The sequence below is a fragment of the Oreochromis niloticus genome, linkage group LG3 (assembly GCF_001858045.2).
Source record: "Oreochromis niloticus isolate F11D_XX linkage group LG3, O_niloticus_UMD_NMBU, whole genome shotgun sequence".
Taxonomy (NCBI): Eukaryota; Metazoa; Chordata; class Actinopteri; order Cichliformes; family Cichlidae; genus Oreochromis; species Oreochromis niloticus.
Genome location: NC_031967.2, coordinates 52,288,930 through 52,313,926, shown reverse-complemented (window position 1 = coordinate 52,313,926; position 24,997 = coordinate 52,288,930). Strand labels below are relative to the sequence as shown.

General features: G+C 40.5%; 2 protein-coding genes across 5 annotated transcripts; one reads left to right on the top strand and one right to left on the bottom strand.

Annotated features, from left to right (window-relative positions):
* Positions 1-1,154: 1,154 nt before the first annotated feature.
* LOC100700040 (nephronectin) lies at positions 1,155-13,185 on the bottom strand. Of its 3 annotated transcripts, none has more exons than XM_025905927.1 (14): positions 12,475-12,524; positions 11,930-12,129; positions 11,544-11,644; positions 10,958-11,050; positions 9,128-9,253; positions 8,769-8,888; positions 8,552-8,686; positions 7,525-7,599; positions 5,478-6,008; positions 3,167-3,250; positions 2,904-3,002; positions 2,577-2,763; positions 2,421-2,505; positions 1,155-2,336 (listed from the first exon to the last, which is right to left on the bottom strand). In XM_025905927.1, exons 2-14 carry the CDS (start codon positions 12,022-12,024, stop codon positions 2,250-2,252), a joined length of 1,818 nt encoding a protein of 605 aa, XP_025761712.1. In that variant the 5' UTR covers positions 12,025-12,129; positions 12,475-12,524; the 3' UTR covers positions 1,155-2,249. The 3 variants fall into 3 exon arrangements, with proteins under 3 accessions (XP_025761712.1, XP_025761713.1, XP_019215851.1); XM_025905928.1 differs by having other exon boundaries at positions 9,128-9,247; positions 12,475-12,522; XM_019360306.2 differs by lacking the exon at positions 11,930-12,129 and having other exon boundaries at positions 12,475-13,185.
* Positions 13,186-14,532: 1,347 nt separating this feature from the next.
* Positions 14,533-24,720, top strand: LOC100699775 (atrial natriuretic peptide receptor 1). 2 transcript variants are annotated; one of them, XR_003219375.1, is made up of 23 exons: positions 14,533-15,000; positions 15,194-15,305; positions 15,440-15,572; positions 15,663-15,795; positions 16,345-16,449; positions 17,738-17,840; positions 18,051-18,196; positions 18,282-18,354; positions 18,667-18,811; positions 19,321-19,407; positions 19,494-19,637; positions 19,818-19,939; positions 20,261-20,399; positions 20,575-20,623; positions 20,716-20,817; positions 21,834-21,953; positions 22,116-22,209; positions 22,428-22,515; positions 22,686-22,803; positions 23,355-23,507; positions 23,589-23,687; positions 23,811-23,902; positions 23,990-24,039. XR_003219375.1 is itself a non-coding variant. In XM_003454661.5 (23 exons), exons 1-23 carry the CDS (start codon positions 14,965-14,967, stop codon positions 24,179-24,181), a joined length of 2,607 nt encoding a protein of 868 aa, XP_003454709.2. In that variant the 5' UTR covers positions 14,538-14,964; the 3' UTR covers positions 24,182-24,720. The 2 variants fall into 2 exon arrangements, 1 of the variants encoding a protein (XP_003454709.2); XM_003454661.5 differs by having other exon boundaries at positions 14,538-15,000; positions 22,686-22,825; positions 23,990-24,720.
* Positions 24,721-24,997: the final 277 nt, after the last annotated feature.

Genomic DNA, 24,997 nt, shown 5'->3' with positions numbered 1-24,997 from the left:
GACCAAAAATAAAATAAAAGGTCAGGGTAAAAACGAAGCTTCAAGTATTTTTTGTTATTTCCACTGTCTCACTAAGAAACTATTTAGCCCGAACTCCATTAACTACAGTGGTTCTCTGAATGACACGGGGCTCTATATACACTGAGAACAGTGCATGTTTATGCAGGCTTCATCTATTTAACACCTGTTAAATCAGAAAGAAAAAGGCAATGACCTGTTTTTTCTTCTGTTGAGTAACATTTTGTGGGCTACCAATAAGTACTTTGTACTCAGCATAACTCTAAACCAGAGTTGAAATATTAAACCACAATAAGTCTCTTTCATATATGAAGAGAGATTACAAGACAATAAGCAACAATCCATATTAGAAATAGAGAAAGAGATGAGATAAAACATATAGCTTCAACTCAGTGGTGTTCTGTGAGGGCAAGCACTCAAACAGTGCTTGTCCAGTGAAATCTAAATATAGATATACATATTGTACCAAAGTGAGAACAATCTCTCTTCTTGTATTTCAGTATTTTGACCCATAAAGCTTTCTCCACTGCCTAATTGCATCCATCCTACACGTGACTCCACTGCAGTTAACTATTGTATCTGGCATCAGATGTAACTCTAAGCCTTCTTGATTTACTATTTTAAACAATACTTTATTTTTATTGTTAGATAACGGTGAAGAAGATGTACTGATAAACTGGCTTGCAGGACATTTTGCAGTGAAACAGCACATTTCCCTGAAAACTGCCGAGTTAAATGCATGGATCTGTGAAAAGAGACTCTCTAACTTAATGCATATATAGATTCAGTGTAATGACTTTCATGTTGTTGTTCTGACAGACAATATGACGCAGCTTGGCTGTAGAGTGGAGTTGGTTTACTTTGGTAATTGCGGTGTTACCGTCTTTAAACATATAGACTCAGAGATTAATGACAGGTTTCACTCTCCACAGTCACGTGTCTATAAACCAATAGATCTGCTGATCTAACAGGAAAGTAGCAATCAGCTTTCTGGCTGCTCCGCCCATCTCTTTGTGTGCGCCCTCTGAAGCAGATGCTCACCAGGCAAATCTCTGCCCCCCTCTTCCTCTCTTCCTGCATGTGAAATTACATCTGTCTCCCAACACAGAAGATTTAGAATGATTTCTCACTCATGATTTATATGATCGATAAAGTTTATTACAGCATTACAGTGAAATAAAAAAAATATGGACCTAAATATTTATTACACTCTCACTGCAGTATTTCTATGAATCGAAATTCTTGTACAAATCAGTGTTTTATTAAAAACCTGAATGCCTGAACAAGTTATCTCTTTTTATTTTATTTTTTTAAATGCTCATCAACATGTTGAAGCAAACAGTTTGTCTACATTTAGTTTAAATTTCCCTGCAGCAATGAAAAAAATACATAACCAGAGACCTTAAGAAACATTTCCATAGGTGATCGGTTCAGATTAAACTCACTGACACAGGTCCAGAGACTGGGCGACAACCCCTCAGCAACAGCCGGTTGCTATGGGAAAATGTGCACGGTTGATGAGTGGTTGCTGGAAGTTGTGAACAGACAAACTGCAAGCAACCGTGGGGATCTGCTACCAAACAGCTGGGGTATATACACAGTTGGGAACACACAACCACTGGTTGCTAATGCCTGGCAACCAATCTGTAGGATTACCTGGGTGGGGCTTTAACCTCTGAATGAAAAAAAGTCTGTCATCTGTATGTGGACTGTTCCTGACTTCTGAAGAAGCTTTCTCCTTATGACACATTCACTGGTCAACCACAAACTTACTGTTTGGTTTATGCTATCAGCTATAATTTTTTTTAAAAGCCACTAATAAACACAGCCACTGACCAGAAAAAACTAAGAGGGGTTGTGAAATTGTAAAACTTTGTAAACATATGTTACTTTTATTACATTGATTATAAATGATAATAAATGATAATAAATCTTTGCACTCATTAACATATAAAGTAAACAGTTACAGTAAATCTGAAACCTTTCCAAAATGAATTCTGAGTGTTTCCAAACCTGCCGACAATCTTCAGTCCGGCTCATAAACAGGAACTTCTACTGTCACGCAGCACAAACACATCAATCCGCCAAAATTTAAACTGAAGCACTGCTGCTGTGGCTTCACCACAAACCCACATAACTTCCTCTTCCTCTGATGGGACAGAAATCCTGATGCTGGGATTGCAGCAACATTTGTCCTTTAAATCATGTGACCTAAAGGTCTATATTTGATGTCATCGACACGGCCCCCGTCTCAAAGTGACATCGTCAACAGCGATCTGTCCTCTTCGTCCAATCCTCCGCTCGGCCTTCAGCAGCACCTGCACACACACACACACACCCATCATCATCAGCTTCACAAACTCAGCTCAGCAACAACTTTGGGTCATGTGCGTCTGCCTCACCCTGTCCAGAGATTGTGTTGTCAAGTTAACATGCGTGTGTCTCCAACCGTGCCCACCTGTCCTACTCCAGAGGGCGGGGCCATACCTGCAGCAGCAAAAAGTGTTACTGAGGCGACTCCAGCAGGAGTTAACAGTCGTGGCACTTGACTCGAGTACCTTTGGTCTCGGCCCTTTTTCCTGACGAACAGCTGCAGCACGCCCACGTGATGCCCCGTCAACCAATGGGAGAAGGAGAGACACAGGTCACCATGGCTCCAGGAAGGGACTACCTGGATGGCCAGTCGAGCACCACGGATGCTTGTCTGTCCCGCCTTCAGCTCGGGGACAGATAGGTACCACCCACCTGAGACACATACGATCATCAGAGCAGAAACTGAATTGAAACTAATTCTACTTTTCACTGGGAACGCATCATGTCAATCAGACATCCTTACTATGACATGAAAACATGTGTATGTGTGTGTGTGTGTATGTGTGTGTTACCTGCAGGACTGTGAACCGTCTCCCAGTGTAGATCTCCCTCACTGTCAGACATCCAGTCACAGAGTCTGTGATTGAAGCTGCAACGGAGCTCCCCGACCTCTACGATCAAAGAAGGGAAACAGGAACGCTACTAAAGTCACCAGCTGGGGGAAATTTGATATGACCCTGTAATCTCCTCTTTTAAACAGGGAAATGAGATGTGTCTGCTTTTTTAAAAATATGAATATTAACCTCCTTTATCACGCAGTGTAACCGGTGCTTACCAGGATCGTCTCTGGCATCTTCTGCGATGTTTCCCAGCTCGATGTCAAACTCCCACACGTGGTTGTGACCGGGATGTCGAGGGACTGCAGCGCACACACACAAATAAGTAAACAATCAGTTTATCCTAAATGTATTATTTGGTTCATGCTGATATTCAGTATTTAAAATGCTTCTAACCGCCCATCAAAGACATTCAGTCTATAAACCAACAAAAACAAACACACCAGCACATATATTAACTAATTACTGAAATTTTTAAAGGAGAAAAATCAATGTTACTCCTTTTCAACTGACACACAGGCTTTGTATACAAGCATGTGAAAACCAGACTGAAGTCCAAAGTTTGCAGTTTTTACTTTGTTACATATCCTAAAAAATTTTTAAATGTCTAGATTAGCATGCAAAAACGGGTTTCATTTTTGTTTATTTTCATGAATTTTTCACTGGAAGACGTCAAACTAATTCACTTCTTTGAATTATTTTGGCTTAGTAACAACATAATGAGATAAAAATCTTGCTTCAAGACCTCCCAGTAATGATTTACAAACGTAGACTTTTTTTGTTCAAACTTTAACTCACAGGTAAGAATACTGGAGCAGTGATTAGCACTACTGCCTCACAGCAACACCATCCTGGGTTCGACTTCACCGTCTGTCTTAGAAGAATCATCTTTTTTCAAGATATTTTCTCTCAAAATGAGAAAGAAGCATTGACAGGCTAGTTTTGAATTTTTGGGGAATGAGTGTTTCAACACTTCTTTTAAGATATTTCTCACATGTTTAAAAAATTTTTTTCTTCTTTTAAGAAATCTTACCAGGTGTAATTATCTTACTGCCAGATTATTTCCCTTGATTATAGTCTGGATCTTCTTAATTTAACTTTTTTGTTTCTCATATTAGGTAGCTAATTTTTGCGTTTTGAGAGGAGGCTTCACATCCACCATGGTCTGGGTGGAGCTGCTGAAGCTCTAACTGCCAGTGTGAAGCTTTATAAAACTTTAAGTAGACCAAACACACTAAAACATGAAGGTTAGCTTCAACGCTATCGTATCTTCTACGTCAGCGGTCCCCAACCTTTTTTGCCTCACGGACCGGTTTATGCCCGACAATATTTTCACGGACCGGCCTTTAAGGTGTCGCGGATAAATACAACAAAATAAAACTAGTACCGGTACCAAAAAAAAGAAGATTTATTCATAACACACGTGAAAAGACCCAGGAAAACCGAGTTAATGATAAAAACGATAACAAAATAACGCTGAAAACCGATAAAAACCCTGAAAACCATACATTTCACACCTGAGCCTCAACTCTCGCGGCCTGGTACCAAACCACTCACGGACCGGTACCGGTCGGAGGCCCGGGGGTTGGGGACCGCTGTTCTACGTGACCTTCTTTTGTTTTTGACTGTTTTTTATATTTTTTATTTTGTTACATTTTCTCAAATGGTAAATGGCCTGTATTTGTATAGCACTTTACACTACATCCAGTCATCCACCCATTCACACACTGGTGATGGCAAGCTACATTGTAGCCACAGCCACCCTGGGGCGCACTGACAGAGGCGAGGCTGCCGGACACTGGCGCCACCGGGCCCTCTGACCACCACCAGTAGGCAACGGGTGAAGTGTCTTGCCCAAGGACACAACGACTGAAACTGTCCGAGCCGGGGCTCGAACCGGCAACCTTCCGATTACAAGGCGAACTCCCAACTCCACGATCGCCCAATGCTCAATCGAGCATTAAAGTCAAACGAAAATAGAAATTTCTTTATTTTTGTAATCAAGTATTTCATGTTAAAAAGTATTCTAAGTGTTTCAATTGATATTACTGTGAAATTCATCAACACACCAATTAATTCAACGTGTTTTCTTTTTCTTTCTGCCTTAATATTAGAATTCACACGAGTGTTGGACTTTATTTTTTCTTTTTCTATTTTTACTGGTCAATATTCAGACCTTTTTTTATGCATCTCTCCGAAATTACAGACACTGAGTCACTTTTGCGTTGGGGTGAGTGAAAAGTTCAGATTTTAATCTTTAATAGTTTTTGAGAAACTGATGATTTCAGTGTTTGAAAAAATGTCCTGAAAGTTGATGAACTGGCTTAAAAACAATCTACAAAAGTATTTGATACATGAAGCTAACATTTCACAGCAAACATTTTATAACATTAACTTTGTACCTGGCCATAATGAAACACACAGCAACAAGAGCGACTTCTTCCCAATTAATTAAGCTAGCAACAGTGTGATTGGGCGAGCTCATACTCAGCAGGTCCGTGGATGTGTGCTGTGTTTGTGTGTCCTTACTGTGCACGTCTCCTCGCTGCTTTTGTGTCACGTCTTTGTTGATCTTGTTGTTCACCGTGGTGGTTTGCAGCGAGGTGGTCGGCAACACTGTAGTGATTGTTGTTGTTGGAGGAGGAGGAGAAGAAGGTGTCGTCTGGGTTGTAGTTAGCAGAGTGGTGGGTGAAGTTGAACTTGCAGTGATGGTAGTAACATATTTTGTTGTACTAGGAGTAGTAATAGCAGAAGTGGTGGACGGAGGAGGCGTTGTGGGAGTTGTTGTATCCATTTCAGTTGTAGTAGTAGTAGTAGTAGTAGCAGCCAGTGTTGTTGTCACAGTAGTGGCAGTAACTGGTGTAGCAGTGGTATCAGTTGTAGGTGTTGGAGTGGTGGTCATAACATCAGTGGATGTAGACAGGGGGGTTGTTGGGATGGGAGTAGTGGTGGGCCGGCTTGTTGTGGTGGTCGGAGGAGATGTAGCGGTAGTGATGATGGTGGAGGTCATGGGAGTTGTAGTTCTTGGTCTCTGCGGTTCTACCGTCACTTTGGGGATGGCTGTGAGTAAAACAAAGAAAGTGAACTTTACTGCTGCCTCAGAGAAAAACCTATAGGTAAGTATACACTAATATATAATATATATTACTGTTGTCAAACAACTAAAATATTGAATCAGATTCATCACAGGGTTACTGTGGATTAATTTTGATTAGCCACAATTAAATATCATTCATTTTTATTCTATATTAATCGCATTTCATTTTGCATGAGCAAACAGACTCAAGAAAAGGGGAAGATAAACGCACTTAACATGTTTATTGAACAGCTTGAACGTTCATGTTAACAAAAAACTCTGTAAACATTTATCCACTCTCTCTCTCTGTCACTCTTGGGGAGACACTTCAAGTCCTTGAGACGAGGAACCAAAGCTATGTAAAGAGCATGTTCTCATTGATATTAATAGGTCTGCAGTTTGTTGCAATCCACTTGGCAATTGTGTCAGTCAATATGTCCGAGGTAGACTTACTGAGTCCCCGATGCTCCATGAGTGGTTTGTCGCAAGCTGGGTGACGCATTAGCCAAAGTCCTAGCAGCATCCCAGACTAATGTATGCTTCGCGTCAATGTGATATTTTAAGCTGCAAGTGCTTCGGTGAAAAGAAAATTCCTTCTTGCACAATGTGCATAATACTTTATGTCAGTCGACTGTTCCATCTTGTTATTTTTTAATACTCAAATTTCCCATTGAGAAATGTGCGTTTATCATCTTCCATATTGAGTTGATTGGTTCAACTGCCCGTTAATACCAGATCAACTGCCTATTTGCAAATGTGCAAAGGTAACTCTACTTGGACAAACTGCGCGAAATGTGTTGACTGAAACATTTCAGGGATTTTGAGTCATTCTGTGCTCCAGATGCGTTAATTACGTTAAAAATTTTAATCGCGTTGACCGTGATGGCGGATTAATTTGCGTTAACGCGTTAGTTTTGACAGCACTAATTAAAACATAATACTGTAAAAGATTATGAAATCCAACCTCAAAGGAAAAAATTCCCATGACATATTGCACTGTGTCATTATTTATTTAAATCCAAACCAGAAGCAGTGTGTGAAGATATGACAAAGCCAGTTATGTTGTTTCAGCCCAAAGTGGAGCTAATTATATGCTCAACACCTTTTTAAAAGTTTTGTGTTTTTGGTGGGGAAATTTACAGAAGCGAAGCTGAAGTTCAGCTCAGACTTTGAAGCCGATTTTATCACTGAAATGTGTCTGACTGGTGCCTGCAGTTCACCAACACCTGCCTCTCATCTGTCCTGAGTAGCAATAAAAGAGTCAGAAGACAGAGACTGAAGGAAGGTCTAAGAAACTACTGAATCAACAGATCTAAACTTTTTTCCATCATTTTATTTTACCGTGCTGATTATATGATTGTGTGAAATGCAGCATACAACTTCAGATGTACTCGACAGATTTCTCTTTTTATTTGAAACAACAAGAAAAGTCTAAAGAATAAACCCTAACCTAACCTTTTAAGAGACGGACAGGTGTTTATGACAAAGAGCTGTTTTTACCTTTGCAGCTGCCGTCTTTACACCTGCACTTTGGAGACGATGGATTCAGAGAGCAGAACGGACGAGTGTCCTTATCTGGTAACAAAGAGAGAAACGATGAAGAAGCGCCTTCTTTTCTTTTTTCTTTTAACTTCTAACAAATTAAACTTCATTCGGATTAAATCTGAAGAATAAGTTATTTACAACACCAGAAATCAGTCTGAAAAAATGTATTCAGCTAACAAAGCATATTTTTATGGCTAAAACAGCAGATAAAATATTCCATTAAAACAAGCAGCAACCTCCAGAACTAAAAAATAAAGCCAGCATGGAATTGATAGACTGCAGTCCCTCTAATGTCCACTTGAGGGCCCCCCCAAACTCAGTCAGTCCCCACAGACTCAGATGTTAAACTGTCCAACTTCACAGCAAACTAAACATGTTTACAGCCTGCTACAAAAACCAAAAACCATTTTGGTCTTTATAGATCATTCGAAACAGGCAGATGTAGCTGTTAGCTGTCTGCTAGGCTCCACCTCAGATAACTAGAGCCCCTGAACTGGACCTGTGGCATGTTTGTGATATTATGCTGTTAGCATATCGGAACATTTTACATGTAATTGTCTGAATGCTAATACAGCTGCTGTGAAGTTAATTGCAGTCAACCTATCTAACTATGGGTTAGATAGTTAGATAGGTGTGATGCACCCATACAGTCTTGTGATGCTGCTTGCAAACCACATACGCTAGCATTGACTGATAAGTTAAAACTTCACCTTCTTGTCCAAATATGGTCAGTTCCCCCCAAAAAATTAATTAATTAATTAATTAATTAAAACAGCAGGGCAGTGGCTAAAATGATAAAGAGGAGGCTTCTGACTTCACTGTGGCTTTATTCATCTTTTATATACAGTCTATGTACAGCTACAGTGACTTAGAAGGGAGTTTTGTGAATAGTTAAGACATATTTATGTATAAGAAGAAATGAAAGCTCTGTAAAATCATATTTTATTTTATTTTACTTTAATCTCCAGGGTTTTAGCCTCACCAATACAGGTGTACCGCCCGTTGATGTACACGAGTCTGAAGCCCAGGTGACATTTACAAATGAAGCTCCCAAAAGTGTTCACACACTTTCTGTGACGAGGACACACGCCTCCACCCAAGAGACACTCGTCGATGTCTAAACAGAAAGAAAAAGGTGGAGGACGAAAGATGATCCTGCACTTTTTCATCCAGGAATTTAAAAAAGCAAGCTAACTTACCGATGCAGGTGCGTCTGTCTGGACCCAGGCGTAACCCTGGCGATGGACAGGTGCATCGCACTGCCCCTTTGATCATCTCACAGCCATACTGACAGTTGGCATGGTAACAGGTTTGGGCATCTGCAAGTGAACAGACACCGAAAAAAATCAAAGTATGACTCACAGAGAAAAATAAACAGGACAAAAAGGATTATAACGTTTGTCTTTATTAAGAGACAACTCATAAAACACTCTGCACAAGAAAAACAAGTAGACCTCATAAAGCTGGTGACTGCACTGTGTTTTAGCTTGTAGCTCACACTGAACACGTGCATAAATACGTCTGTGAAAGGGAATTGAACGGTCGATGAGTAACTCACTCCTGCAGCTGCCGTCTGGCTGCAGCGCGTACCCGTCCACACAGTAACACTTGTAGCTGCCTGGCGTGTTCATGCAGCGGTGTTTGCAGGGCCGAGGCTTCACGCCACACTCGTTCAGATCTGAAACTCACACACACAGAGGGGGTATTAAACATAAAACTCCTCCCTGTTTTCACTCATCTTGTCAGCCTGCGGGATTAACCTTCAACCTTAAGCCCTGAGCGTTTTAAATAAGTGTGTGTTTGTGAAAACACCTCTTGCTCTGAGACAAAAAGTGCATTCCAGGTGGAACAAATCACCCACTCCTCAGGTAAACACCTGGTTTAACCCTTTATTACCACAGGCCCAGTAGCAGGGCCATTTTACAAGTGCTCTTTAAATTTCCATTTGTGCTACAGACAAACTTGAATCATCTTTGGAAAGGAGAGAAGACGAGCTTTATGCTGACAGTTGATTTATCGTGGCAGCACAGAGGAAAATCGGCTCCAAATAGATTTTGCCATGTGCGCTTCACATTTTGGGCTCGAGAGAAAACTGAAATGGTTCCTGAAAGAAGAGAATTATTTTGTAATTTGCAATTTTGTGTGTTAAAGGGTTAAGTTATCTAAATAAAAGGAAGACAGAGTGGTGTACTCTGAAGTGTTGGAAAAACATCTGAGTGTAGATAAACTCAGGACTGAAGCCATCATAAGCAGGACGGTCGTCGTGGCTTCAAAGGGCTTTTTGAGGTCTCTCAGTGAGTGTCCTCTCAAAGACTGAAGTCCAAACACACACGCTGTGTGACAGAGTGTCTCTGGGGGGGTCTCCAGATGCTGTTTTATGGTCAGGATATGAGTCACAATGAAGCCTCTAATCAGGACATTAACACTGTGTGTGTGGGTGGAGTAGGCCTCAGATTAGAAACAGTAGTTAGAGTGTGTTTGTGTGTTTTGGGGGTCTTCAGGTAAAACACGCCCTTGCAGGTCAAACAAACATGACAGGAATGCATCTGTTTTGTTCGTCAGAGGCATGATGGGCAGTCTGATCTCTGTTAAACCAGGAGTCCACATCTGGACCAGCTCCCTGCAGATGTGCTGAAGAGTTCTCACTTTGTGAGCTAACTTTATGAGCAATCTCCTATTCTGTCAGGTTATTAAAAGGCAGTTTTATCTTAATTTAGAAACACACCTGTGAGGTTCACTGCTGCACTGCTCGTGCACTGAGGTTAATTTAGAAGCAGATCCACAGTCTAAGTTTTAACATGCATGAATATTAACATACAGTTAGGTCCAATTTGTTGGACAAAGACACAGCTTTTATACTTTCTTCTTCTGTACACTGCCACACACTAGCAAAAATCACACTAGCAAGATGTGACTGAAGTACAGACTCCCGGCTTTAATTCAAATGGGTTTAACAAAAGTGCTCAGGAATCACAGCCATTTTTACCCAGATGACTGACATCAACTCCTTGGAAGGCAACCACCAAACAAACATGAATGAATGACTAAAGGCAAAGGGTTCACAACAAGGTGCAAAACACTGGTTAAATTCAAAAACAAGAAGGTAAGATGAGACATTTTTATCAGAATGATGGAGGAGAGAAACAGGCCATGATCCAAAGCACCACAGTATCTATCTCTGCCTTGGTATGGCACGGCCAGTTAAAGAAAAAAAAAAGTTTAAAAAAATGTGATATTCCTTATTAACAGCAACACAGCATCTGTGCATCACTCATATCTACATGTAACCCCTCCATTTAATTACAAATGCATAAAAATAGAGAAGTTGGTGCAGTTTGAATAGGTACGTCTGAGCCTGGTGTACTCTGTGCTGAGTAAAAAGACATACCTTGGTTGCATGCCTTTCCCGTGTATCCTGGGTGACATTTGCACTGGTCTGGTCTCACACACTCTCCATGTTTACAGCCCTGCTGGCAGTGAGCTGCACACACACACAGAGGGTGTTAACATACACTGAATCATGTACAAACATATGTCAGGCTGACTGGCTGCAGATCAGTTTTCAGTCCTAAATGAAATAACACACTCCGGTCTCTGCAGCTGTTCCTTCAGTGTTTAAACCCTGAACAGATTGACAAAAACACACTTAAAGCTGATTTCCTTCCTTCCAAGCAGCTGCTGGTTTAACAAAGAACCATCAGTCAACATAGTCCAGTTTATTTGTCGACTGGTTTCCATCACCAGTCTGACTGTGGTCCCCCATAGAAACAAATGTAAAATTTCCCTAACCAACATGCTGGTTTTGCTCGTCACATCACCGTGTCTACTGCAGTCTTCTATATACAGTCTGTGTCTTTAACAGCTGTCAGCAGTCACATTAAGTAGGTTTAAAGGAAAGTCAACTAGCTGATCAGTTGGTTAGGGAGGATTTTACACTGACTTCACTGAAAGGAAGTATAAATGTGTGTCCTTACGTTCACATCGCCCCCAGTCCAACTGTTTCCAGCCCCAGCAGCACTCCACGCTGTTTCCATAGCGACAGAGTCCACGGGACAGCGTGGCCTGGTCCGCCCAGCTGCAAACATACATGAACACACAGCATGTTTGAGGATCATATCATGTCGTTAGGTTTGGGGCGTTGTGGGGGGGGGTGTTGCTGCCTGCACGGGGTCATGTGACCTTGTGGATGAACAAAAATCCAATCAACTGTTAGGACAACAAGAAAAGACAGAAACAATCTGAGGGAGAAATATGACTTGAGGCTTTAAAGAAACACTCTGTGGCTCCACGACTTTTTTATGTCGCCTGTACTAGTTGAGACCGGCTGGAGAGTGTGTGTGTGTGTGTGTGTGTTACTGACATCTCCTGTTTCCTGGTGCCTGTCTGAACATGAAATATATCAGCCAGAGAGGAGGGGAGGGTGCTATGCGTGCTTTTTTTCCACTCCCTCCACATACTTTCCCCTCTTCATCATGTCCTCCTCAGTGTTCCCATCATCATTCCTTGCTAGTTATTTTTTAACCCTGGTTTTTCTTCTTCCTTTCTTCTCAGGTCTCTCCCCTTAGAAATGAATTCACGGTTTTAGTTGCTGTCTTTTAGTTAAAATGTTCTTTAATTACACAGACTTTAAAGTGTTTGACTTATTTGCCTTTTCTTCAGCACTGCTTCTGAGCCACAACATTTAATTAGAAACAAGACCATGCAGAGCTGTTAGGAAGGAGACGCTCGTGTTTTGCACAGGTGTGCGTTACTGTTGCTGCCACTGAAAAGCACCAGGCAACTGAAATGTATCATTGTGAGCAAGATTATTTAGAATCGTCTGTTTACATTTGTTTTTAAAACATGTTTTCAAAGAAATTACCTTAAAAAAGCTTAACCAGATAAAAAGAAAAACAAATTCCTGACCTGTCGTGGTCCAAGCGCTCGCCCCATGTCCACAAACAGAAGCAAGACAGGAGAACTATGGTCAACATCCTGCGGTTTTAACCCGGGACACTAACACTAGCACGGCCCGGGTTAGTTAAGCAGCTCGCTCCAAATATCTCGGACTTCGGCAGGGAACCGGTACCTGTGCAAACTTACACAGTGCGTAAAATACAAAAAACGAGACATTCAAAACTGCAAACATGCAGTTGGTTAAGAAAACGGCTCATCAAAAGTGCAAAAAGCCGCTGAATCCTCGTCAGTGAGTAAAACATAAAAACAGATCAAAAACGACACGTAGCATCACACCGCTGCGATGCTAAATGTGAGAAAAATGAAATAAAAGCTGCTAAATCATTGCGCTTCTCACTGCCCTGCGCGCGAGCCACGCGCAAGAGAAAGAGAGCTGGGAGCGTGTCCTCGCGCGCTTGAATTGGACTGTGTGGAGTCGCGTGCCGCGGAACAACCCGACAGACATTCAGACAGCGTGCGAGCAGGAAGTTTAGAGTGGTTAACACGAAGACGGATTTGTTTCTTTAACCCCCCACGCGCGCGAGCTCTGTTGGTGCATAAACACAGATGGACCGTAGGCGCGTGGGGTTAATCATTCACGTCCGTTTTCATGAACATCTTGCACCAATCAGAGCCTTTCACTTGATGAAGCTGTTCCCTGTGACGTCATGTTCTTAGGTAGTCAGGCGCGACCAAAGTTACAATGTTAATAAATAATTACTGATACTTTTTTTTCTCACTGCTTTCGCTACTACTATTATTATTGACGGTAGTACTAGTAATAACAACAAGAACAATAATAATAACAGTGTTATTTTGTCATCAACATTTTAACTGCTGTAAAAATAATTTAGCAAATATGGAATAAATAAAATATTTTCAGTTGAATTGTGTCACATATAATAATATTCAAATTCGGATTTTTAACAGTTAATATTGAGGCTACAACATACAGTTACAGAAATACGGTTGACACTGTGTGATAAGAATATATAGTTTGCAGTTTATGACCCTCATATATGTATTCATTGATAAATAAAAACAAAGGGATAGCTCAATGAAAATACGGCAATTTTATAATAGTTATGTTTGAAGTTAAATGACCTCATTAGTGATAATTAAGGATGTGGTTCATGTTTACATTTAGCTGGCACAGCCGTCAGGAGATGGCTGGTTTGTTGTTTTCTTTTGGAGATTACAGTCTTTGTAAAAATCTGTGAGTTACATAAGAACCTAAAATACCAGAGCTACAGCAAGTTTTATGTGTGTGTTCGTGTGTATGTGTGTGTGTTAACATCAGTAATTACATTAGCTACAAATATGCCGTTATGTGTGTTACAAAGTTTCCTCAGTTGTCTGTACGATGAGCAGATAGAAAGAAAAAAAAGCTATTTAGTGCTACAATCAGCAGATTTCAGCTTGTGTACAAGTAGGACACAGAGGTCTGTAACCTCTTTGAAGTGGACATACGGACACTTTAATTTGTATTGCTCAAAACTACAAGAGTGGGAAAACTATTGAGTAATTAAATAAGGAAAGGAATGTAGCATGATTTTTTGAGAGTAACATAACCTTTATGCAAACATCTTGGTTGGTTTGTGAAAAGCATCTCTAAATATTTCCTACAATCTAAAAATAAATGCAAAGTCAACAATATGTCTGACTTTTTCCACATTCAGTATCGGAAACAACCCAAAGAGAGCCATGAGCACAGCTCCCTGCAGTGTGTCCGTCACAATATCTCAACAGTTCAAAAGCACAGATATGACATTCCGAGCCTGTATATTTGGCTTGTGATTTTTAGGTTACTTCCTGTGGGCTGAATGTTTGACACCGCTGGCTTACAGGGTTAAACTGTAACTGACAAGTTTTTTGTTTTGTTTTGTTTTTTTGCTTTAATCCATCATTACAAAGTAAATAAAGCAAGTGAAGTCAGTGCATATTGACTCTTTAAGAAAAGCCTGCAAGAAGTTTGGAGCAGATTTTGTCTTTTAAAAATCTAAATTAAAAAAAAACCCAAAAACGTCTAAAAGACTCCAAAAGACCACACATAGAAAACTGGGTTTGCATAGTGAATAACAATCCAATATTTTCTTAATTTATTAAAGCCTTGATCGGTAGAGAATTAAAAATGTAGAGAGGGAAAAACTCAACTGAGTTAATAGAAAATGTTTAAAGATCAGTGCAGTAACAGCAGCCACCACCAGAGGGCAGTGAAGTATAGCCATCTCTATGTAAAACACTGAGTTCAGCTTTGACAGCGCACGGGAGAAATACTGAATCCAATCTCTCTTTCTCTCTCTCTCTGGTGTCTCCTGCCTCGCTCTGCCTCCCACCGCTCCATCAGCTCTGACTCCACAGCGAGGGAGCAGCTCAGAAGCTGCAGATGTCCGAGACCCTCAGTCAGTCTTTCTACCTGTCTCCATCCTGTCCACCTATCCGTCCTTCAACAGCAACAGTATGAAGAAACAACAAAGACTTTGGTTTCTGTTCTGGGTAAGACATCATATATGAAACACCTTTTTTTACAGGCTTAAAGTTTTATATTCTTATTTAAATTCAAGGCAACAAGCTCAGGTCCATATTTTTTAACCAGGTGAGCAGCTCGGAGGATTCTCTGGATGCTTTTTCCTTTATTTTGGGTGTATTTTTGGTCATTGATCACTCCCGCATGTCATGTTGTTTCCAGATGTCTGCTTGTGGTGTTGGTCTGGTGTTTTGCTGGCATGATTTGGACAACAGCGAGTACGACTGCTGGCCTCTGGACAGGCCCAACGAGTACAACATGATCGACTGTGGAGGTGAGAAAACAGACAGCAGTTGACGTGTGACTGTAAAGTCTAAAAACAGAATACAATCATTAACCACAGATCTTGAAGTTGAATTGCAGTCTAAAATCTCTGTGTCTGTCTATTACCCCGTGGCTCTTGTCCAGGTCTGGAGATGGCTTGGGTTCTTCGTCCTCCAGAGTTGATAAAGAGTGGTGAGGTATTCAGTGTCATATACACAGTGACCGCCCAGGACTCTTTCTACCACTGGGCCATCCAAAACCGCGTCTTCACTCAAAGGTAAACTGGTTAAACTGGGTATAAAGCAGAATAATTTTAGACTGGACAAAATAAACTAGATAAACTAGTCTGCCTTGTCTGTGTGTTCAGTGACATAGTAGACGCTGAATCAGCTCGGAAGTTCTGTGAACATCACGAATGTCCGGCCAACTGGAAAGATGCAAATGGAGAGAACTGCTGCATTCATCACGCTAACATCCACTCCTGCCCGCTGGGATACATGGTGCGCTGTTTCTTCTTGTCTTCATCACTCCTCTCTGTAACAAAATCCACAGAGAACTCCAAAATCCAATTGGAAAATGTAGTTTAGCAGATTTTGTCCCCAATCCTCACACAATAGAATATTATGGAGATGCAGGTTAATCCCAAGGTTGGTCAGCTCCAAAACGTAAACTGTTTACACAGTTTAACTCAAAATTGGGGCCATAGTTTACTAAATTATGCTGATTTCAGTTAAACTTTAAACTTGCAACAGAGCCCATAAATAAACCAGACTAGTGTTTAATGAGGTCACAGATTACATAAGCAGCAGGATCATTTTCTCATAGACTTCTTTACAAATTCACTTATTTTCACCCAAAGTAGTCACCCCATGGTGGTCATTAGAAAAACTGCAGGTCTAAGACACCTTAGGATCAGTTTACTTTTCCCAGATCTATTTTTTATATGTGGTCCGTCTACGTAACTGCTCTTATATGTTATAGTCTGACAGATAAATAAACAGATAAAAAGCTTAAAGATGAAAAGTTTTTTGTTTTTTCCTGACTAACAGACAACGGAGAGCATTTGTGGCCCCTGGATTCCTGATGATGGAAAAATCTTCACACATACCGTCTCGACCTCTGGGAAGATGACCCAGACCAACTGGACCGCGAAGGTAACACATACACCAGTTTATCTCAATAAGTCCATATCTCACATAGTTTCTCTTCAAAAGTGCAGCAGTTTCTCAATGAAACAAAAAGGTAAAATAGAAAAACTAACATTTTGGGAATATACTAATACACTTTCTCGCCATACATGAGAGAAATACAAAGACTGGAAATCAGCTAATCTGACTGAGTCCAAGGCAAACTAAATAAATATAACTCCGCCTCTTAAGCTCACTGATTAAATGATCGTAGATCATTTAATTCAAAGAGTAAGAGTAGATCCACATTGGACGAGCCAGTTCACCCAGGCACCAGGGCAGATCCAGGAGTTGCTCAAGAGATTATATTTTGCAAATGGCTTGGGAACAACTCGGTGTCCCCTGTGGATAAACTAGAGGAGATGGTGAAGGAAACCTGGGCTTTTCTGCTCAGACTGCTGCCCCCACAACCCTAACCTGGATAATCGGTAGAAAATGGCTGGATGGAAGTGTAATAGTGAACATTAAGCCTAAATCATTGTTTAATAACAGTTTACATTAATCCATACACAACACACGATTGGGCATATCCAGCAATGAGGTCACTGAGATCTTCAAAAGTGCAGCAGTTTCTCAATAAAACAAAAGCAAAAAGTTAAAATAGGGAAACTAACATTTTAGGAATATACCAATACACTTACTGGACCTGCAGTTCATCTCATTGGTTGTATTTAGCAATTAGGTTGATGCATAACTCAGCAGGAATGATAACTTTCTGGTTTAAGTACAAAGAATCACAGGTTCAGTGGAGCAAGAGCCATTTTCCCTAATGCTGTCATTTCAAGTGAATGAATAATTCTGTATTTTGCTATTCTTTTTTATTCCATTGTTTTATACAGAGTGTTCTTCTTCCTTAATTCTAGTATTTACACCCTGCATTGTGTCTGCGAAAGAGGGAAGCTGTCCAAAAAGCATCTTTTACAGTTTTCAAAATTTCTGGTTCGACTGTTATTGCAAGTCTAGGACCTAGTCTCTTCAGAAATTAAGCCTTTTGTACTGGTTACTGGAGCCCAAGTGGAGCCCAGGTTTCTTTAAATACAGAACATTAAGCAGAAAAAAGATGTAACATATGCTTCTGTACAGACAAACATATTTCATTCAAAGTAGGGCAATACTACAATATTATAATCTGTCGCAATGACAAAATAATATACTTGTATGCAGATGCTACATTCAGTTACTATTAAATTCTCACATTCTGAGTCTTTGCTAAAGTTTTGTCTACAGCCAGTTAATCTAACATGTTGACTTGTAGGTGGTTCTGTTTCATCCCGGCTTAAACTCACTCATCGCTCACATTCGGGTCGGTACCATGCAGGTTGCCCTGGAGGCCAAAACCACCGTGTTGCCTGCTGTGGGTATGTTTTCCCCTCTCAAAATCCTGACTTGACTATAAGAAGTGCAACAAGGAGTGCACAAAAGCTTCTGTAATAGATCATATTGTCATTGGTATGTGAACATTTTTTGGCCACTGATGACAGAGATCAGAGGTCAGTCAACCCCAAACATAGTGTTGCCATAAAAAAGTAAATAAGTCACAATTTCGTCTTTAAATTTCACCCTTGAAGTCTGTGGTGATGGTGTCTGTGAGGAGGCGGAGTTTTGTTCCACCTGTCCAGCTGACTGTGGTGAATGCCCTATGTCCCCTTCTACGAAGATTGCCATCGGTCTGCCACTCAGCCTGCTCTGCCTCTCCTTCATAATGACTGCTGTGGTAAGGACTCACACAACAACACACATATGCTAAAAGAAAGTCTGCCAGTTAAAAATAAATGAATAATTAAATCTGTCTCTTGTAGTGGCTAAGGTACCAGAAACAGAAAATGTTGTGGGACGAAAGCTGGATCATCGACTTCTCTACAATAAAACAAGGTCCTTTTAACAGTCTACATAAAACTCTGATAGTAGCACTGATAGTAAGCACTGAAAGGCTGTGTATGCTGGAATTGCCTAAAAGTAATAGCGAAAAAAGTCTCAAGTTGCACAAGAGAGATATTACTGCAAAAAGAGTATGAACCAGATCTGAAACATTACAGTGCAGAGCAGGACACAAAGCACCAGACAAAAAACTTAATTAACAGCATTGATTTAGAATGATTTGAAACAGACCCAAATCTGTACATTTGTATACATTTTATGTACATGAAGCAAATCTAAAACTTAACTCTCTGTTTTTCTCTGCAGATCAAGAGGGTCATATGACCATGGGCAGCATAATGAGTGTACCGGTGGGGAACAATGACAGTCATACCAGCTGTGTATCAGCGCTAAGCACCTGTACAGGACAACTGGGAACCCGAAAAACGATGTTCACCTGCACCGGCATATAGTACGCCTATCTATGTAACCACGTGTCTGTCTATCTTTATATAAAAATGTACTGTGCTTTTCAGATACTTTGATAGGCCACCAGGGCCAGTTTCAAGTATCTTTTTCCTATTCCCAGAGGTCAAGATTTTTGTTTGTCAAAGCCAGAAGCCACAAGTTGTCCTTTGCCACTTCTGTGTTACACACTGGTTATGGCATTGGAAACACCAGACTTATACTTATATACTTGGTCTAAATGATCTAAATCAACCATTGGATGGGTCTGTCAGGTTTGTGTTGGGAAGGTGGCATATTTCACACATCCGGCAAATATGCAGCAACTGACAAAATTGTGATATTTGATGCCTGGGATTGAGAATGTATTGTAATGTAATGCTAGTGTGTGACTGCAGTTTGTAGGAGGGTGGGATAAGGTGTACAGCGCCATCCATGCCTATCTCCAATAGAAATGTCTTCAGCTTGCTGATACATTATTTGGAAACGTATGTTAAAAGCCACTTTGTTCTCCAGTGATGGGCGGACCGTGGCTATCAAAAGGATTCACACAAAGACGTTCTCTCTGTCCAAAACCATCAGACAGGAAGTCAAGCAAGTCAGGTAAGCTGCAAATACAAAGTTATCCTCTTCATACTGCAAATACACAGCATGTTAGTCTGACTTTTTGTCTTTGTGTTTGTCTCCAGGGAGCTTGATCACCCCAACCTGTGTAAGTTTATCGGTGGCTGTGTTGAAGTGCCAAATGTTGCCATAGTGACAGAGTACTGCCCAAAAGGAAGCCTTAACGATGTCCTTCTTAACGAGGAGATCCCACTTAACTGGGGCTTCAGGTACTCAGATAATCACACAGACTCTTACTTATGGTACAATGACATCTTGAGGTAATTAAGGCAGAAAGGCAACTAGACATAAAGTGTTTGTCTTTGTAAGTTAATTGGTCACAAACATTTCCAATTTATTTTGGGTTCTCATAAGGTCTGTTTAAATGCATGACTGTTTGTACCTGCCAGGTTTTCCTTCGCCACAGACATCGCCAGAGGGATGTCGTATCTGCACCAACACAAGATCTGTCACGGCCGACTTAATTCTCTAAACTGTGTCTTAGACGACCGCTGGGTCTGCAAAATAACAGGTGATCTGAGCGTGCAGAAAGAATGTTCCCAAAAGTATTAAAACTATGCATGTAAATAAAAAACCCAGTAAATACTTGTTAAACATACCAGATATAAACTAGCTCTGAAAGTGAAAGTTTGCTTTATTCCTAATTTAGTGAAGATCATTTTCTATAACTGAAATCTCTTTCTGAATTGTCCTAATCTCCGTTTTTTATTGTCAGTTTTTTTAAACCTAATTTTTGTCATCCTAAAACTGATCTGAAAAATAATCTAGAATGCAGCAACAATTTTGATTATAGATCTACATTTTTTTTTATTTACCTATAATCTCCAATTAGATTACGGTCTGAGGACCTACCGCATGGGAGATGGGACGGAGCCTCTTTCCACCTATCAGCAGAGGCTCTTGGAAGTGTACTTGCCGCCTGAGTTTCAGGACTCTAACACGGAGCCAACGCTGGCAGGAGACGTGTTCAGGTCACAGAGTTAACTTTAAATTTCTTTCACTTACTCACCTCAGTTCCCCGAAGACTTCCATCTGCCTCCCTTACCTTTACCCTTAACCAAAGAAAAACTGTAGTTTTAGCTGAGTCTCCACAATGTGATAAATAAATATAGATTAGCTGATACTCTCTGTATGTAAATTTCCCAGTTATTCCATCATCCTGCTGGAGATTGCAACTCGCAGTGATCCGGTCCCTGTAAGTCAGTCTGAGTGTCCTTTCACTCCACTGTAACTGTGCTGCTTTCATGGTCTCCCTCAATAAAATTCATAAAATGCTTTGGTTTGCAGGCAGAGGAGTCAAACCTCGAGTGTTCCTGGTGTCCTCCTCTTCCTGAATTGATCTCCAGTAAAGCTGACAACACCTGCCCCTGTCCCGCTGACTATGTAGAGGTATGTCATTCCCTTTAAACTGCCTGTTATGAAATGGTTGAAAGCAGGCTGTATGAAATGTGCTATTATTAATAAAATAAATAAAAAATTGTAGCGTTCGTATGCTAAGTTGTTATAAACATGCTTTTGTAGGAAAAAAAAATGTGTTAATTTATATACTCAGTACTTAGTTGTAGCTCTTTTAACACAAATTACTGCATCAGTATTTGTACCATGAAGGTGATCAGCTTGTGGCACCTCAGCATCAACAACTTCATCTTCCTTCTGTCAGTGACCTGGAGAATCTCTGTCAGGTTGAGGTTAGGTGAGTTAGCTCCCCAAATAAGCATAGTCATTAAAATGGTTACCAAACTGTTTGGTAGTAGTTCTGGCAATACCAAACAATTTATTAACTATTTGGTAGTGGGAAAGTGCTAATGGCAAGTGTTAAGTCCTCCCGGAAGAGGGAATCTGCATGTACATAAATATTGTCATATTGGTAGAGGGCTGTGCTGACTTTGGTAAAACACATGGATGAACCACCACCAAGACCAGGAGATGATAGTACCCCAAATTATCACAGAACGCAGAAACGTCACATCAGACTTAAAACACCTTGGATTCTGTGTCTCTACACTACTCCTTTATACTCTAGAACCTTGCTTTCCAAGTTAAACACTAAATTTACTTTCACCTGAAACGAGTGCTTTGGACTGCTGAAGAACAGTCGAGTTAATGTTTTAAGTCGAGTTAATGTTTTAACTCGACTGGGTGAAGGATGTCTGTAGCTGACAGCTGTCAGGTGTTCCTTGCAATTGTGGTCGTGTATACTTCAACTAGTTGATGTTTTGTTTAAATTATGTTTTCTTCTTTGAATGATGCTAACTTTGAAATATGACTTTGAAAGATATTATATAATTTGCAAAAAACATTTTTAAGCAAATGTAAACATTCATTAAAAATATAAATATTACTCGATGACTGAATATTCCATCTCGGCTGTTCTGTTGTGTTTTGACCCACCTGTGTTTCCGTAGCTGATTCGACGATGTCGCTCTCATAACCCTACCCACAGACCTACCTTTGAACAGATCAAGAAGTTTGTGCATCGAATTAACCCCATCAAAACCAGCCCAGTGGACATGATGATGAACCTGGTAAAAACAAACTGTCAATCCAGTGGACAGAACAATAATCATTATATGTTATTACTATAGTAACAAACTGTGCATTGCACCATATTCTCATGTAATATCATATGTTATATCAATGCTATATACTGTATATATAAATCATTTTTCGTTTGTCTCTGTTTTTAGATGGAGAAATACAGCAAACATCTGGAGGTGTTGGTAGCTGAGCGGACTCAGGATCTGATGCATGAGAAACAGAAAACTGATAGGCTGCTCTACAGTATGACCCACAAGCACACAGACACACACACATACTAATGTGTTACTAGGTTAGTAGGATGATTCTGTTTAATCCAAGTATGCCATATATTCTGCTTCACATTTATTACACATATTTTCATCCAGAAAACATTTATTTGTATGCAGATGATACAATTCTCTATATCTCTCACCAGTTAAAACTCGCCTTTTACTGACCTTTGTATGTTTGTGGTTCAGGTATGCTTCCCAAACAAGTTGCTGATGACCTCCGTCAGGGAAAACCCTCCCAAGCTCAGAGCTATGTCAGTGCCACCGTCTTCTTCAGGTAAAGATAGACTAGAGTTGAAAACCTGTGGTGTCTTTAGTCAGATGAGGCTAATAATGCTGGTTTGTAGCAACCACATGAGCTAAATAAATTTCTACTGGGTTCTATTCTACTTTTCTATATTTTTTACAGCCACCATAATAAAGGATGGTATGTGTGTGTTTGTGTAGTGATATAGTGGGCTTCACCCAGCTGTCCAGCAGCAGCACTCCTTACCAGGTCGTGGACTTCCTTAACAAGCTCTACACAACTTTCGATGACATCATTGACAATCACGATGTCTACAAGGTAGAAACCATCGGAGACGCATGTGAGTGACACACATGGTAATATGTAGCTACTCTAAAGATATAGCTATATAAAGATATAGCTCATCTCCGGGCAGCCTCTCCAAACAAGCCACACTTGTTTGGTCTTTTTTCTAATTGTACTGTCATGAACTTGAAGATTTAACATGCTAAGTGAAGCCTGTAGAGTCAAAGACGTAGCTCTTTCGGTTTTGTTTATTTCTCTCAACACTGACCTCGGTCCAATTCAATTCAATTCAATTCAATTCTCAATTCCATTTTATTTATATAGTGCCAAATCACAACAAAAGTCGCCTCAAGGCGCTTCATAAACTTTCACGAGGTCCGACCTCGTGGTTAATTTTCTGGGATGTTGCTAGGATGATCTTTCTTTCTCTTATGTTAGCAGCATCTGGCTGCTTCTTACCCACTTACTCATGGGTGGAAGCAATAAAGGCGTACTTGGTTTTTCATAGGACTCCATAGTGCCCTGTGAAAACTTTTTGCATGATTGTTGTTTTTTTGTTTGTTTGTTTGTTTGTTTTTGTGTAGATATGGTGGTCTCTGGTGTTCCACAGGAGAACGGGATACTCCACGCCTCAGAGATCGCCAGCATGGCTCTGGATCTGGTGGGCGTCTGTCGCACCTTCAGGATCCCCCATAAACCCAACACTCAGCTGCAGATACGAGCTGGGATACACTCCGGTATACAAGCTACTGAGCCACTGTAATTTAAATTTTTTGTTAAATCATTTTTCCACCCGTGACTCTTCTGAGTCCTTTTAGGTCCAGTGGTGGCAGGGGTGGTTGGGACAAAGATGCCTCGTTACTGCCTGTTTGGAGATACAGTGAACACAGCATCGAGGATGGAGTCAACAAGCGTTGGTAAGACTGTCAGACCTAATAAGAGTATGACTACTTATTACTGGAACAAATGCTTGATACTGGACACAGACTTAACCGCCTTCTTCTTGGGGTGAAATAAGCTGGTATGTTCCATCTTTGCAGCGCTGAAGATCCAGTGCAGCTCCAGTGTATTTTACCTACTGGAAGAGATTGGTGGCTACGTGTTGGAGTGCAGAGGAACACTTCAGGTCAAGGTGAACTGTACACTCCCACTGGAGTCCAGTTCAGGTAAAACTGGGAGCTGCCCAATTAACACTCTGGACCTGATTCATCTCTTTCAGGGTAAAGGTGACATGGTTACTTACTGGTTGGAGGGGAAGAAGACTTCTCTGGTCTCCAAGGACATCATTGCAGACACAAAGACAGCCAAACTCATCACCACAGAGACAGAGGAGGAAGCAGAGAAGGAGCGAGAGCTGTATTCATCAATACCGGGGTATCTGAATGACGATCTTCTTCTGGACCCAGCCTGAACCCTTAACTGTGGATCTATCTTTTGTTGTGATGTCCTCACTGTTAGCCTAAGAAGAATGCATTACTGTGTTGCGTGTTACATTTGACGTGTGGTCACCCGGTGGATCTCATTAATCCACCGAGGAATGTTCAACGAAACTGAAAAACAGAATAATCTGAGTCTAAATTTTGCCATCTGCTATGATTTTCACTCCAGTCAAATCTTCGCCTGATAGTTTATGTTTTACTATATTCTATGTTGTTATTATGTTTTTGTGAAGAAGCACTCTCCCATTAGTCGACTGTGATGATGAAAAGTTTCTGTACAGAATTGTAATGTGACACCATGGATGCTTTTAGAAGGAGACAGCACCTGGTCTGAACCAATGAGTTACTTTATTTCTTCTTCGATGTTTTGTAAAAGTTTTGTCTTAAATTTGTTAACAAGTGAAAGACAGAATACTGCATGTATATTTTACTGCTATTAGTTTGTGTTGTTTGTTGGACTGTGCACAAAAACCCAAACTGACATTAATGCTGAATAAATACATCCTGTGTTCATGGGAAGTTTCTCTGAAGTATTCTTTTAATATATTCAGTCCCTCTTGTGAGACTAGAGCAACCCTGTCATAATTTAAAGAACTGCTGGAGGAAGTTCTTAAACTTTTTTGTGTCTAGACTGCAGTTATTCGTTTTATGGACCTTTCCAGGTCACTGTTTAGCTTCAAATCACAGTCACACAGACTCAAACACAATCAAAGACAATCTGTACTCAACTTCGCAATCATGGCATGAGGTTTACAAAACCAGCCCTTTTTGTAAAGTTTCATTCGTGA

What these genes read in the sequence shown, in the direction of transcription:
- LOC100700040 (XM_025905927.1), bottom strand. Translation starts at nt 12,024, where the DNA reads ATGTGGAGGGAGTGGAAAAAAAGCACGCATAGCACCCTCCCCTCCTCT. An exon ending in GGCACCAGGAAACAGGAGAT is followed by an intron (nt 11,645 to 11,929) that starts GTCAGTAACACA and finishes GTATGTTTGCAG; the next exon opens with CTGGGCGGACCAGGCCACGC. An exon ending in GCCAGACGGCAGCTGCAGGA is followed by an intron (nt 8,889 to 9,127) that starts GTGAGTTACTCA and finishes GTTCACTTGCAG; the next exon opens with ATGCCCAAACCTGTTACCAT.
- LOC100699775 (XM_003454661.5), top strand. Translation starts at nt 14,965, where the DNA reads ATGAAGAAACAACAAAGACTTTGGTTTCTGTTCTGG. An exon ending in AGACCAACTGGACCGCGAAG is followed by an intron (nt 16,450 to 17,737) that starts GTAACACATACA and finishes GTTGACTTGTAG; the next exon opens with GTGGTTCTGTTTCATCCCGG. An exon ending in CTCGCAGTGATCCGGTCCCT is followed by an intron (nt 20,624 to 20,715) that starts GTAAGTCAGTCT and finishes TTTGGTTTGCAG; the next exon opens with GCAGAGGAGTCAAACCTCGA.